The sequence below is a fragment of the Coregonus lavaretus genome, assembly GCF_964263955.1.
Source record: "Coregonus lavaretus genome assembly, chromosome: 1".
NCBI lineage: Eukaryota > Metazoa > Chordata > Actinopteri > Salmoniformes > Salmonidae > Coregonus > Coregonus lavaretus.
In genome coordinates, this window is record NC_139988.1 from 60484842 (window position 1) to 60501239 (window position 16398).

Sequence of the window (16398 nt, forward strand, 5' to 3'; positions counted from 1 at the left end):
GGGCCAAACACACCAACACAGTCGTGAAGAGGACTCGACAATGCCTCTTCCCCCTCAGGAGGCTGAAAAGATTTGGTATGGGCCCTCAGATCCCAAAAAAGTTATACAGCTGCGCCATTGAGAGCATCTTGACTGGCTGCATCACCGCTTGGTATGGCAACTGCTTGGCATCCGACCACGTTGCGATATAGAGGGTAGTGCGTACGGCCCAGTAAAAAAATTTGCACTGACTCTTGCACTGGCTCTATGCACACTCACTGGACTCTACCCACACACTCATACATACTACACTGACATTCCAACACACACACTCACTCAAAACACACATGCATATTGACGCCACTCACACAGACACACTTTCACACTCTTCACATACGCTGCTGCTACTCTGTTTATTATCTATCCTAAATGCCTAGTCACTTTCATCCCTACCTACACTACCGTTCAAAAGTTTGGGGTCACTTAGAAATGTCCTCGTTTTCAAAAGAAAAGCAATTTTTTTGTCCATTAAAATAACATCAAATTGATCAGAAATACAGTGTAGACATTGTTAATGTTGTAAATGGCTATTGTAGCTGGAAACGGCTGATTTCTTATGGAATATCTACATAGGCGTACAGAGGCCCATTATCAGCAACCATCAGTCCTGTGTTCCAATGGCACGTTGTGTTTTGCTAATCCAAGTTTATCATTTTAAAAGGCTAATTGATCATTAGAAAACCCTTTTGCAATTATGTTAGCACAGCTGAAAACTGTTGTGCTAATTAAAGAAGCAATAAAACTGGCCTTCATGAGACTAGTTGAGTATCTGGAGCATCAGCAATTGTGGGTTCGATTACAGGCTCAAAATGGCCAGAAACAAATAACTTTCTTCTGAAACTTGTCAGTCTATTCTTGTTCTGAGAAATGAAGGCTATTCCATGCGAGAAATTGCCAAGAAACTGAAGATCTCGTCCAACGCTGTGTACTACTCCCTTCACAGAACAGCGTAGTAGTAGTGTTTTACTTTTCTATTATTTCTCTATTTTCTTTCTCTCTGCATTGTTGGGAAGGGACCATAAGTAAGTAAGTAAGCAAGCAAGCATTTCACAGTTAGTCCACATCTGTTGTTTACGAAGCATGTGACATTTACATTTTACATTTTAGTCATTTAGCAGACGCTCTTATCCAGAGCGACTTACAGTTAGTGCATACATTATACATACACTACATCCCTGCCGGCCATTCCCTCCCCTAGCCTGGACGACGCTGGGCCAATTGCACGGCGCCCCATGGGTCTCCCGGTCGCGGCCTGCTACGACAGAGCCTGGATTCGAACCAGGATCTCTAGTGGCACAGCCTTAGACCACTGCACCACTCGGGAGGCATATAAAATTTGATTTGTGAACAGTGCAGGCTAGTGCAGCAGCAGCAAACCTGAGTAACACCCCTGTTGGTTTTTATATGTGACTGATTGAGTGGGTGAGAGGTACTGGATGCACCATGGACTACAGAAGCTGTACTGATAAGGCCCTCCCCTCTCTCACACGCACACACACAATCTGCACGTGGGCGAGACACACATGCTTGCAACCACCCACACACACACTAACATAAACCCACAGTCCCAAGTCGCAGACAGGAAAATAAGGGGGGTATTTTGGGACTATCACAAACTCAAGTTGCAGAGGTTCAATAAATTACATCTATTCTAAAATATTTCCATTGAGAATATAATCTACATACCAAAACGCATAGTATATGAGTAGTGACCACTACCAGACATTTATCATTTGTAAACATGCTCCTTATCAGAGACTAGACAAATGAGTATTCCTGACTGCCAAACAGACAGAAGGGAGCAGCATAAACTTGATACAAATGCAAAGCAGAGCAGTGTCCATCCTCTCCAAACCACAAGTCTAATCCACACAGAGAGAGGGAGCTCTGCTAGGCCAAGGTCCTTTCCCTCTCTAGTTAAACAGAAAAGGGGGAGGGGGCGTGAGAGGTGTGTCATGCTGCTTCTCTACTAGAGAGCTAATCTCGTCCGCAGCCCGGCTTGGTAGCAATTGAGCCTGGGGTCGAGGTTACTAGAGAGCAAAAATTGATTGATACATAATTTAGGCTAGCCAATATGTGCCATCATATCATGTAATCACAGTTGTGTGTCTATCATATGGCCATTATTTAAGTGCATGTGTGTCTGTGTGTGTGGGATAGGATAACAGTAGGTCTAGACGAGAGAACACTGTGCCTCTAGTGTTTGGGTTCAATCACATCAATTCAACAGAGATATATCGACCCGAGAGGCATAGCCCAAAAAGCACTGAATAACTACTATACTGCTTTAGCCAGGGGCTAAAAGGAGAGAGTGACAGGGTGATGAGCATGAGCACTGATGACCAGTTGTTAGCCGGCGAGACCAGGGGGTGAATGTGAGGAGTGTCTAAGGTATTCAGGAGGGAGGGCCATGCGGGCCGGGGTTGGGACAGGGAGAGGACAAGGGTGAGTGCATGAACAGCTGAGGGGGCAGTAGACAGCTGGTGGGAGGGGGGGTAACCAGAGCACCTCGGGAGGGGAGTTAACCCTTTCCACACCAGCTGGGACGACAGGACAGGAGGCTGGCCGGCGTGAGGAGCCACAGGCCACAGCCTGAACAGATGTCATGTCGCAGCCCTTTGGTCTGACAGGAGCGGTATGAGAAGAAGACTGCATTCTTGTGAAAGCATCCTGCTTCAGTAGTAGCATTAAGTAAGCCTTGTCTGAACATTAGGGCAGGAGTGCATCTCCTGTTTCTGAAGTGTGAGGTAGCTTGATGAAGTACATCCCCTGGACAGGATGCTAGTCTGTCGCAGGGCCTTACCCCCAATACCAAACAGAGAGACATTGGGTCCCAATTTTAAAGTCCACCAACCTTACAATCTCAGGGCGGACACTGCTTCAGTACAGGCCTGGGATTCAAATACTACTTTAAGTATTTCAATTACTTTCACATACATTTCGTAGTAAGTATTTTTGACCATTTTTCTTTGAAAGTACAAGTAGACAAATATTGGAAAGTATTTGAAAATACTGAAATACACAGATAAGTGTATTTTCAAATACAAATGTTTAAAAACGCTATGCATTTGAACCCAGGTCTGTTTGGCAATGTTTTGTTCAAGACCACCTAAAGCGAAACCAATTCAAGACCAAACCAGAGCAAATCGAGTCCGAGTCAAGACCAAGACCGGAGGGGGGGGTGAGACAGAGTCAAGACCGAGAGGGGGACAAGGGGTCCGAGACCGAGTCAAGACAGAGACCATGAAAGAGTCCAATTCAACACCATGATTGTAATTCTGTCAAATCGCCACCATAATAACAGTTTAAAATGTCCTGTGTTCATATTTCCGAAAAACATATGGATTCTTTAGACATTCAGAATGGTGAAAAAATGCATGCTGAGGGAAAATAGAGCCACTCTACATTTACATTTTAGTCATTTAGCAGACGCTCTTATCCAGAGCGACTTACAGTTAGTGAATACATATTTTTTTATACTGGCCCCCCGTGGGAATCGAACCCACAATCCTGGCGTTGCAAACGCCATGCTCTATCAACTGAGCTACATCCCTGCCGGCCATTCCCTCCCCTACCCTGGACAACGCTGGGCCAATTGTGCGCCGCCCATGAGTCTACCGGTCGCGGCCGGCTGCGACAGAGCCTGGATTCGAACCAGGATCTCTAGTGGCACAGTTAGCACTGCGATGCAGTGCCTTAGACCACTGCGCCACTCAGGAGTACAAATTATTACAAATTATTACTACCCCAAACACAGTGGGGAACAATGAGGGCCTTCTACGCCTTCAGAGAAGGCCTAAGGATTTATAAAATAATAATAATTCTAATTACATTATTCTTTTCAATGATGTTCTGATTTAATCTCTTCAGTTTTTGTTGGAAAGGAAAGGGTTAACATTGAAGAGGAAAAAAAGATCCAATCAGGATTTTTCTTTAGTGGTCTCTGGGGAGATAAATCTAGCTAGCTAAGTCATCCATTGGCTAGGCCATCAGAAGCTAGATAGAAAGCATCTGCCATTCAACTGTATTAGGGCAACATTTTGGAGTGACAGTGGATTAAACCAATGACATTTTGACTTGTAATGGGTGGGACCGTTTAAAAAAATATATATATATTCTGTGAGCTGTTCCATGCCAAAACCAGTTGAGCTGTACACTCTTGCTGCCTGCAGATGATATTCAGCTGAAACTAGGCTATGTGTGCGTGCTTTGCGATTGTGTAGGCTACTTTGTGCATGATTTCCCTATTGTACTACATAATTGCTAAGTCGTATCCCTCCACTACACTACTTTGATACGCATCAGTTGGGATTAAGTAGTGAGTATACGCAATGCCCATAAAAAAAAAGTGTGTATACGGCGTATACCTGCGTATAGCCTCCACTACGCCACTGGCCATTTGTGTTTTACAAAAAGTGCACTCTCCTACATGAGTGTGCTGGTATTACCGTTGCTGTCCTTTCAGCAACACAAGCCTGTCACACACTGAATGTCCAAAAGGTTTGCCACTGTGCAAACATGTCTATAATAGATATAAAGACTGCAGGTATTAATGTTTCAAGAAAGGAGTGTATATATTTGGCCTGGTGAAGCGGTTGTATGTGCTTACTGAATGGAAGCTGATAATTATGAGTTTTTTTACTCCGCTGGTCTCGGGAAGAAATTACGAGTCCTCACTGTCCGAGACCGAGTCAAGGCGAGTACAAATGTATCTGACACGACTCAAAATGTTGTCTCAAGACCGGACTCGAGTACTACAACACTGCTGTTTGTTCCTAGGGGTATTTGAAACAAGTAGGCTATTTGAAAATACTTTGAAATACTTAAAATAGAAGTAGTTGATTCGGCCACATTATTTGAAAATACTCGATTTACTATAGGGCAGCCCATCATGCTGTAAGACATGGTAGGTCATGTAAGACACATCATTATCAACATGACGCAATCACATTTTCCACAGGTCTTTGTCTGAGCAGGAAACTCCTACAGAAATGGGGCACTGGACTGAATAGAAGTCAGTCAGATATTGCCATCAGTCACGAATACTCTGTCAGTCCAGCCACGCTATCTCTATGGCCCACTTATCATTGTTCCTCAAACATGTTTGTTTGACCATCTCCCTCTGACTCTACTTTCTGCTCTGAATTCCTCACCACAGGTTGATTGAACCATAATATCTGCATCGGCTTTTGGTTCAGACCAACCTGAAAAAATATGTTAAACCAAGTTTATTTTCAACATACTGATGTTGAACATCAGTTACATTTTTGGCTGTAAACACTAAAAGTGGTGAAATACACTAATTTGAACCATATTTCAACTACAAATCAACGACAGGATTTCAAGGGTTGGTTTATTTCAGGTAGAATTAACATTGGTTGATAACTCAACTAAATATCAATCAAAATATGACGTTGATTTTACATTACGTCAAGTTTTTGCCAGCAGGGAACCTGCAGCCTTGCATTAGTCTCTCCCCAAAGCAACGTGCTCTGAGGCTGCAAGCCAGGCTAGCAGTGTATTAAATGTAGCCTACCCCAGTTCACTCCGTTACTCCTTCAGTCTGGTGGTACAGAAGAAAACATCTGTCCTTGACATAAAGATTCCACTTACGGGAGCCAACTCTACAAGAGCAGCATTACATTTTCTTGAAACTCTCCTCCAGTTCCCTTTATTCTCTACCTGAACCCTGTCTCTTTCTGTCATTCTATCAAACAGTACTCACGTCACACAGCTGCATTTATTTATCAAGGGCGTACAACAAATGCACTACATGCTTTTGTCATTTCTCCATGGGACCTCTGTGAGAGAAGCTTAGTCACTAATGGAACCTCAGGCCCCACACCCCCTACTCCTTTACTTCATCTCCAGCACTGCAACCATCTCTAAGGAAACCAAGACTAACGCAGGGAAACACACCACTTAATATAATGGAGCAGCAACAGGATTTAACAAATTACGTCCAAAGTTATTGTTTGGGGTAAAAAAACAAAACAGGCTGTACTAGTTGGGACAGGAGTTATGGATGGATGGGTGGGTCCTCTCTGGGATAACGTATCAGTCTGCCCCCTCCAGTGAGAATGCATGTACTTAAATACCCTCTTACATCTGAGGAACATTATTATACTACTTAAGCCAGGAGAGATATTACCAATAATTGTTACACACACAGACATGGTCAAATTTCCACTTAAAGCATGCACAGCACGCATGCACGGCGCACACACACACACACACACAAACACACGATGGCCTGTCTATTAAACTATAAGTAATGTTGTGATCATGGATAAGGTGAAGGGAAAGGAGAATGGGTCCATACTCCATAGCCCTCCATGGGGGCTTGTGAGATGATTCAGTATTCATGGGAGGTTAAATAAATCCCAAATGAAGGTGGCAACTGGCAGCCCACCACTACTTCAGCCCCTTTTCTGCTTTGAGTGCCCATTGTAGCTAGCTACAACTTCACTGGTGGCTGTCTGTCCCCCTAATAATCTCCCATTTGCTGGCTCCGAAACTCGCGCACTGGCACCCTGCCAGCAACATGGAATTCACGGCTCCTTTTGGGATTTCTAAAAAAGGCAAGGCAGCCCAAGTGTAGGAGGTGCAGCCAATGGCAGCTGACCTGTCCACTTGCTCGCTGTAAAATAAGGGGGGTGACAGAACGTCGCAGCCCTCCCTCTCTGGCACAGCGACACATTGCTCTCACCCTCCCCCCCCATCCACCCACCTCCACTAAATGTGTCACAGACCCCCTCTCCCTCTCTCTGTGTCCATCTCCCCCTCTCCCTTTCACCAGACACCCTGTTTAGGAGTAACCTTGTGATAAGGCTGCATATCTGAGCAAATTAATTTTCCATTATCTCAATGACACTCAATTGTCACAGGATGCTTTAGCCCCTTGCCCTGCTGCAGCCCTCCAAAGGCAAAGCTCACCTTCTGTCCAGAGAGACACAGTGGTACAGTGGTGGGAGAGCAGAAGTAGAAAAACGACATTCTCCTACAGCAGTTTTCTATCGACATTATAATTCAATATTATTCATCCCTGAGTGGCAATTATTTCTGGGGAAGTTCGGGAAATATTTACAACTTAACTAATTGATCACCAATATCTAGAAAAAAACATTTTAAATCTTAGTTGGCATTCTCTTGCCTAGTGGTGTCTTTGTGTGGGAGCTCTGGTGAGAAGAATGCAACAATGTTATAACAGTGGTGGTGAGGAAACACAATCTGCACTAACGACGGCTGGGAACAAATAAAACCACCCCAATTACAACTACGACAGAACTAGCAGCCAGGCAGAGAGAGAGGGAGCGAGAGCAAGAGAGGGAGCATGGCATCACTAGGATGCTACCCTTACACACAGATCTAGGATCAGTTTACCCTCCCCAAATCCTAACTATAACTGTTATGGAGAAAAACACTTGCCTTAGATCAGTGTCTTGAGTAACTTACTTCACCCCACTAACAGACGGAACAGAGAAATACACAAAAAGCTAAAGGAGCCAGAAGTGACAGATGCAGAGAAAACCTATTGAAAGTGAGTGGTCAGAAATAATCATATGATGTACAGTAGTAAACACATCTTAAGCTACGACAGGTTTCCAAATGTCACATGATGTTCGCAGCATGGCTCAACTGCATCTTGTCACGTGGCTGCTGCTGACCTAACTCTTCTGCTTCACCTTGCACCCGGCCCTCCCTTCATCTCCCCCCTCTCCCTCCACCAACCAGACCAAAAGGTGAAATGTTTAGAGTAGTTTCTACAGTATATATGACACACTGTTCTCAAGACCAGTGGTATCTAGATACTTCAGGGAAGCATAAAGCAGCAGCCTTGAAAACTAAAGCAAAAGGATCCAGAGTTCATCATGGCTACAGTAACCATCTGCCAGGGTCTAACAATATGAGTGCTTATCCCCACATGTATTAAACTTGGATGGCCTTTACAATGACAAACCATACTCATCACACACACACACACACAATAACTGCACAAGACCCAAGTTCCTGGAAACATCACCAACCAACCTCAAAGTCTCAATGACATCCAAGGGGACATATCACTGATAACAGCCAAATGTTTCCATTCCATTGGGCTTCTTTAATACATCCCTATCTACACCCCCCCATCCCCCCACTCAAATGTACATACAACCCACCACCACATCACTGTTGCAGGACTCCAAAGACAGCTGCAGCTTATAAGGAATGTGAGGAGCCTCAGCCAAGAGAACAGGCAGGGAAACCATACCATATATGGCCATGGAGGCAGAATACATTTTTTTTTTACCAATGAGTGAAGCGGGCATTAGTGACTTAACAACCCAAAAGGTTGATCACCATCCTCAAGGTAGACAGCAAGTAACTGGCTTGTGAAAACATTAAATGAGCACATAGGGTATGGTCCTCTTCAAAGGAGGTCCTCTTCAAAGGAGTGTACTTGCATCAAGTCAACAGCGGAGGAAATCCTGGTGGCTAGCACATGACTGTGTGAGCAACAACAGCACAGTGTTCCATTGGGTAATGAAGCACATCTGACTATAAAGAATGTCCAAATGGCTTTAAAACATTGTAATCTCTTTCCACTGCACATCACAAAGCCTACTACTTTTTTAGAACAGTATCAGGTATATCACTGCACTGTTAGAATAGCGATATTGAGTTTCTCATGAAAAACCCTTCTTCCACTGATACAGTGAGGAACTAGAGTGAGGTGCTCATGCTGGATCAGCATGCAAAATTAAGAAAAAAAAACATTTGTTCAAAAGATTAAAAAATATGTATAGTATTTCATTATGGGACATGACATGAATAAATCTTAGTATAAAAAAAACAACCACACATATATACAACCGGCTGTATCCTTCTCCTTTTAATACAACCCAGACCTGCCTTGATCTACAGGTTTATAGACAGGGGTTTGGAGGCTTTTCTGTGACAAAGTTCAGCGAGGTAGAGTGAAGATAACTTCTAATCCATCCTGTTGAGTGATTTCGTGTTCCACTACTTTGGTCTGTCTTTACACCCCTGCTTCCTGCCACAAGAGACGTAACCAGGCTGTTTGAGCCAATTAAAAAATATTTAGTAGACAATCAAACAAAACCGCGAGCAACAAGCCAAAAGAGGTTGCCTTGAGTTTGACACAGAGGTTTAAAACCTGTGACAAACCGCAGCTCATTCTATACATACCAGTAAGCTGAGTTTCCATAACTGAATGTGAATCTGATGAACTAGTCTAGTACTCCTCTGCTGTGCTTGGCTGTAATATTCTGGGGAGATTTGACTGAGAATCTATTATAGTAGCTCTCTGGTGCTATATATTTTTTAAGTAAGCGGCTATGTTGACTGCAATTACTGTATTCCTTTAGCATCGAAACACAGTCAACAGTTCACAAAAAAAATTTAAACAAATAAGTAGCAATGCCATTCTTTGTAAACACTTGGGAACCGGACAGCACGTACAGTACAGGTAAACTGATGAGCAGAACATGCAGATGTGTTCTGTTCCTGTTCCAAAGCCAGTTTGTTCTGGGTCATTTTCATTAGGGCACTCTATAGCAAAAAGTTTTGCAACGGAAAATGAAAATGAGCATTTCTTATTGGTCAAGTTCATGTACTCCCTCCTTGTTTCAGTCCATTTTTTAAATGTTTGTTGCCTAATGAATACGACCCTGGTCCTTATGGTGAAGAGCAGCAGCAGAACTCACCTTGGTCTCCCCAAGGCTCTCTGACTCAGACACCTGGTAGGTGAGGTCCGTCTCCTCGAAGCCCGTGGCGCTCATACGCTGGTCAGTGGAGGGGTCATTGCGGGGCGGGGAGTCCGGAGAGTTGAGGCATGTCTGGATGAGGGCCTTGCCCGTCTCGCTGGTGATCATGGGCTGGAGCTTCCGCGTGGCGAACGTGTAGACGTGGCCTGTCTCGCTGGCCACCAGTAGCAGGACCTGGGTTCCTGTCAACGTGGAGAGCTCATAGGCCTGTCATGGCGGGGAGGGAGAGGACAATGTCAACATCCAAAACAGCTTTAGAATCAGCATTAACATCCAATATCAGTTTCAACATCAACATTCATATTAGCTTCAGTTTTAGCATGAGCATCAACATCAGTCTCGGAGCAATGTGCCAAAATAAACAGGGTAAGCTGACATCCAACCACGTTCTTAATAACTGAAATAAACTGTTTTTAAACTTTCCTTACCAACACAGACAATACTCAATGGGAATAGGAAAAAACATAGTTCTTGATGGTGTTACCCACAGATAACAGGTTAAAATTGTAGCCAACTAGCCAAGAAACACACAGCAACTCTAAAAATACCTCCCTGGTGAACTCTAACGTATAGCACCAATGTAGCTAAAATAACATGAGATAAGGGTCCAAGAATAGACTGTGATATAGTGAGAATGAATAAGTTCCTTGCGACGGGTGTCTTGGTTGTAAGGGAGAGAAAGTAAAGGGGTCGAAATAACCATGTACAGTGCCTTCAGAAAGTATTCAGACCCCTTGACTTTTTCCACATTGTTACGTTACAGCCTTATTCTAAAATTGATTAAAAATAAATAAATAAAATCAGCAATCTACACACAATACCCCATAATGACAAAGCGAAAAAAGGTTTTTAGAAATGTTTGTACATTTATTACAACAAAAAAAAAGTATTCAGACCCTTTGCTATGAGACTCGAAATTGAGCTCAGGTACATCCTGTTTCCATTGATCATCCTTGAGATGTTTCTACCACTTGATTGGAGTCCACCTGTGGTAAATTCATTTGATTGGACATGATTTGGAAAGGCACACACCTGTCTATATAAGCTCCCACAGTTGATAGTGCATGTCAGAGCAAAAACCAAGCCGTGAGGTCGAAGGAATTGTCCGTAAGGCTCAGAGACAGGATTGTGTCGAGGCTCAAACATTTCTGCAGCATTGAAAGTCCACAAGAACACAGTGGCATCCATCATTCTTAAATGGAAGAAGTCTGGAACCACCAAGACTCTTCCTAGAGCTGAAGGGCCATGGTCAGGGAGGTGACCAAGATCCCGATGGTCACTCTGACAGAGTTCTAGAGTTCCTCTGTGGAGATGGGAGAACCTTCCAGAAGGGCAACCATCTCTGCAGCACTCTACCAATCAAGCCTTTATGATAGAGTGGCCAGACGGAAGCCACTCCTCAGTAAAAAAGGCACATGACAGCCCACTTGGAGTTTGCCAAAAGGCACCAAAAGACTCTCAGGACCATGAGAAACAAGATTCTCTGAACTCTTTAGCCTGAATGCCAAGCTTCACGTCTGGAGGAAGCCTGGCACCATCCCTACGGTGAAGCCTGGTGGTGGCAGCATCATGCTGTGGGGATGTTTTTCAGCGGCAGGGACTGGGAGACTAGCCAGGATCAAGGAAAAGATGAACGGAGCAAAGTACAGAGAGATCCTTGACGAAAACCTGCTCTAGAGCGTTCAGGACCTCAGAATGGGGCGAAGGTTCACCTTCCAACAGGACAATGACCCTAAGCACACAGCCAAGACAACGCAAGAGTGGCATCGGGACAAGTCTTTGAATGTCCTTGAGTGGCCCAGCCAGAGCCCAGACTTTAACCCGATCGAACAATCTCTGGGAGACCTGAAAATAGCTGTGAGGCAACGCTCCCCTTCCAACCTGACAGGATCTGCAGAGAATAATGGGAGAAACTCCCCAAATACAGGTGTGCCAAGCTTGTAGCGTCACACCCAAGAAGACTCAATGCTGTAATCGCTGCCAAAGGTGCTTCAACAAAGTACAGAGTAAAGGGTCTGAATACTTATGTAAATGTAATATTTCAGTTTTTTATTTTTAATAAATTAGCAAAAAATTCTAAAAAACGGTTTTTGCTTTGTCATTATGGGGTATTGTGTGTAGATTGATGTGGAAAAAACAATTTAATCAATCTTAGAATAAGGCTGTAACGTAACAAAATGTGGGAAAAGTCAAGGGCTCTAAATACTTTCCGAAGGCACTGTAGATCTTAAATGGAGCACATGATCAATGACTCCTCTCACAAGCTGTGAAACATTAGAACATGAGCTGACCCGCCTTGTCATTCATTACACCAGACGTCACACACACACACACACCTTCAGTTGTGTAAGTAAGTAACCTTGCACGAGCGAGCCGGAACAGCTCATAGGAGCAGGAGCCTATCTCCTGTTTCTGTAGCGTGAGGCAGCTTGATGTACAAGTACACCCCCTGGACTGGATGCTAGTCTATCACAGGGCCTTACCCCCAATCTATCTCCTTAATAATGAGTGCCAATCAGGGACGCATCAGGTCCCATTTTTACAGTCTTTGGTATGACTCGGTCAGGGATCAAACTCCCAACCCTCCAAACTCAGGGTGGACACTAACCACAAGGCCACTGAGGCCAGTCGTGTAGTGTCCCACAAATACAGCAAAGGTCTTGCATCAGATATGCAACCCACACCATGTGCTATTCTCACACAGATTTATTGTTGCACTTGGAGTGAACCTTGTGCACTCCACAAGAGAGCCTTTTGATTTACTTCAGTCATCGGTAAAGTGTAGGATGCTTATGTTTTGGTGGCACGTTTTTCAGCTTTCAAGGAACTTTCAAACGTCACAAGGTTTGGAAGTGTGGTAACGCGTTACTTTGTTCATTATTGGCTGGTCATCTCATTTTCATATATGATGTACTGTATTCATTTAATGTAGCAATTGGACAATGCTGAAGCTACTCATCTGATTATCTTTAGGTGAACAGTGTTTCCTCCAACACATTGGTGCGGCTGGCTTCGGGGTTAAGCGGGCGGGTGTTAAGAAGTGTGGTTTGGCGGGTCATGTTTCGGAGGACGCAAGACTCGACCTTCGCCTCCCGAAATTGGAGAGAAAAAGGGGAAAATAAATAAAGGTAGAGGGGCAGGGAGGGTATGAGCAACTTCCAACACGCTTTCTCTGGGTCCGTAACACTTTCCAGTGCAGGCTTCACCTCTAGAGCGGAGGTGTCTAGCGAACGAATCAAAGACAGCCAGCCTCTGGAAATGTATGCATGCTCTGAAAACCAGCGAAGATGAGACCTGTGGTTGGCTGGACTCACTCAACCATTTTATTATTCAGCTTCAGTGGGCTCTGCAGAAATATTCTTAGAAATGGAGCGCATAGAGCATGCAGCGCTCAGTAGCACTTCCAATGGATTTTCACCATAATTCAATGACAGAGGATGTCTCGCTGTACCAAGAACTGTGTGGCGAGCTTGTCTCAGCCATCCCAGGTCTATATGTGTGTGTGTCAGGGTGGCTTGGTCAATACCCAAGTGCACGGCTTGATAACTACGTAGTGTTGAAAATTTATTCGCAAATTATGGTGGAAAATAAGTATTTGGTCAATAACAAAAGTTTCTCAATACTTTGTTATATACCCTTTGTTGGCAATGACACAGGTCAAATGTTTTCTGTAAGTCTTCACAAGGTTTTCACACACTGTTGCTGGTATTTTGTCCCATTCCTCCATGCAGATCTCCTCTAGAGCAGTGATGTTTTGGGGCTGTCGCTGGGCAACACGGACTTTCAACTCCCTCCAAAGATGTTCTATGGGGTTGAGATCTGGAGACTGGCTAGGCCACTCCAGGACCTTGAAATGTTTCTTACGAAGCCACTCCTTCGTTGCCCGGGCGGTGTGTTTGGGATCATTGTCATGCTGAAAGACCCAGCCACGTTTCATCTTCAATGCCCTTGCTGATGGAAGGAGGTTTTCACTCATAATCTCACGATACATGGCCCCATTCATTCTTTCCTTTACACGGATCAGTCGTCCTGGTCCCTTTGCAGAAAAACAGCCCCAAAGCATGATGTTTCCACCCCCATGCTTCACAGTAGGTATGGTGTTCTTTGGATGCAACTCAGCATTCTTTGTCCTCCAAACACGACGAGTTGAGTTTTTACCAAAAAGTTATATTTTGGTTTCATCTGACCATATGACATTCTCCCAATCCTCTTCTGGATCATCCAAATGCACTCTAGCAAACTTCAGACGGGCCTGGACATGTACTGGCTTAAGCAGGGGGACACGTCTGGCACTGCAGGATTTGAGTCCCTGGCGGCGTAGTGTGTTAATGATGGTAGGCGTTGTTACTTTGGTCCCAGCTCTCTGCAGGTCATTCACTAGGTCCCCCCGTGTGGTTCTGGGATTTTTGCTCACCGTTCTTGTGATCATTTTGACCCCACGGGGTGAGACCTTGCGTGGAGCCCCAGATCGAGGGAGATTATCAGTGGTCTTGTATGTCTTCCATTTCCTAATAATTGCTCCCACAGTTGATTTCTTCAAACCAAGCTGCTTACCTATTGCAGATTCAGTCTTCCCAGCCTGGTGCAGGTCTACAATTTTGTTTCTGGTGTCCTTTGACAGCTCTTTGGTCTTGGCCATAGTGGAGTTTGGAGTGGGACTGTTTGAGGTTGTGGACAGGTGTCTTTTATACTGATAACAAGTTCAAACAGGTGCCATTAATACAGGTAACGAGTGGAGGACAGAGGAGCCTCTTAAAGAATAAGTTACAGGTCTGTGAGAGCCAGAAATCTTGCAGTTTGTAGGTGACCAAATACTTATTTTCCACCATAATTTGCAAATAAATTCATTAAAAATCCTACAATGTGATTTTCTCAATTTGTCTGTCGTAGTTGACGTGTACCTATGATGAAAATTACAGGCCTCTCTCATCTTTTTAAGTGGGAGAACTTGCACAATTGGTGGCTGACTAAATACTTTTTCCCCCCACTGTATAGACAGTATGGACAATATACAAGTAGGAAAAGGTATCTACAGTAGTGGTTTATAGGATTAGTTGAGAATACAGTATGTACCTATAAACTGTGTAATCAATTAATTGTATTTTCTCTGAGAAATAAAGCTAACAAAATATTGCAGGAATGCTACTCTTATCTGTTTCCAACTACAGAAACGATTTCAGAACAATAATAATTAATAAGTGATCAGTGTTCAATGACTATAGGCAGTAGACTAAAATCCATGGTAGAGTACCGTGCAGTAGCCGGCTAGTGACAGTGTCTAAGGTGCATGGCAGGGAACCGGGTGGAGGTTCTGTTCAACAGTCTGATGGGCTGGAGATAGAATCTGTTTTTCAGTCTCTTGGTCCCAGCTTTGATGCACCTGTACGGTCTCCGTCTGGTAGCAGGGTGTGACAAGCTGTGGCTCGGGTGGCTGAGGTCCTTGATGATCTTTTTGGCCTTCCTGTATCACCGGGTGCTATAGATGTCCTGTAGGACAGGCAGTGTGCCCCTGGTGATGTGTTGGGCTGACCTAACTACCCTCTGGAGAGCCCTGCGGTTGCGGGCGGTGCAGTTCCATACCAGGCTGTGATACAGCCAAACAGAATGCTCTCGATGATGCATCTGTAGAAGTTTTGGAGGGTCCTAGGGGCCAAGCCGAATTTCTTCATCCTGCTGAGGTTGAAGATGCGCTGTTGCGCCTTCTTCACCACAGTGTCGGTGTGGAGGGAGCATTTCAGGTACTCAGTGAAAAACGTGGAGCTTTTGACTCTCTCCACTGCGGCCCCGTCGGGCATGCTCGCTGCAGTCTCCTGTAGTCCACGATCAGTTCCTTCATTTTGCTGACATTGAGGTTACACCTCCTCCTTGTAGGCTGTCTCGTCGTTGTTAGTAATCTGGCCTACCACTGTTGTGTTGTCAGCAAACTTAATGATGGTGTTGGAGTCCTGCGTGGCCACGCAGTCGTGGGTGAACAGGGAGTACAGGAGGGTACTAAGCACACACCCCTTAGGGGCCCCGTGTTGAGGATAAGTGTGGTGGAGCGGTTTTGTTGCCTACCTTCACCACCTGGGGTCGGTCCGTCAGGGTTCAGACTCAGGGCCCTGAGCTTTGTGATGAGCTTGGAGGGCACTATGGTGTTGAAGGCTGAGCTGTAGTTGATTAACAACATTCTCACATAGGTATTACACTTGTCCAGGTGGGATAGGGCAGTGTGTAGTGCAATGGCGATTGCAATATGAAAACATCCTAGAAGGGGTGCTCATTGCAAACCTTAACCAGGAAGCGGAATTCAAAATGGCCACCAATGTAGATGGTAATGACTCCATAGTCATGTTTAAAATAGCTTCGTAAGTGAGATTTTCATAAGACAAACATGAAATTAAGTGATAATACATCAAATGTATTCTTAAAGAGGCAATCAGCAGTTGAAACAATAACAAAGCGTCCTCCTCGCCCCTGTTGTTTCAGTAAAAAGTGGGATGGAGCTGGAGAAATGTAACCAATTAAATTCATAAACAGAGCTTTGGATGCACGGACTGACCATCCAGGATATCGAAATTATAGTTTTAACAGTGTTTTGTATAGAGTT

At 44.4% G+C, this 16398-nt stretch overlaps 1 protein-coding gene across 2 annotated transcripts in view; it reads right to left on the reverse strand.

Annotated features, from left to right (window-relative positions):
- The window catches only part of LOC311136915 (serum response factor-like), a 56932-nt gene that overhangs the window by 12353 nt on the left and 28181 nt on the right, over nucleotides 1–16398 (reverse strand). For both annotated transcript variants that reach the window (XM_084171230.1, XM_084171229.1), the window contains exon 2: nucleotides 9750–10016. In XM_084171230.1, the coding sequence (XP_084027356.1) occupies nucleotides 9750–10016 (267 nt within the window). The remainder of the gene's footprint in view (nucleotides 1–9749; nucleotides 10017–16398) is intronic.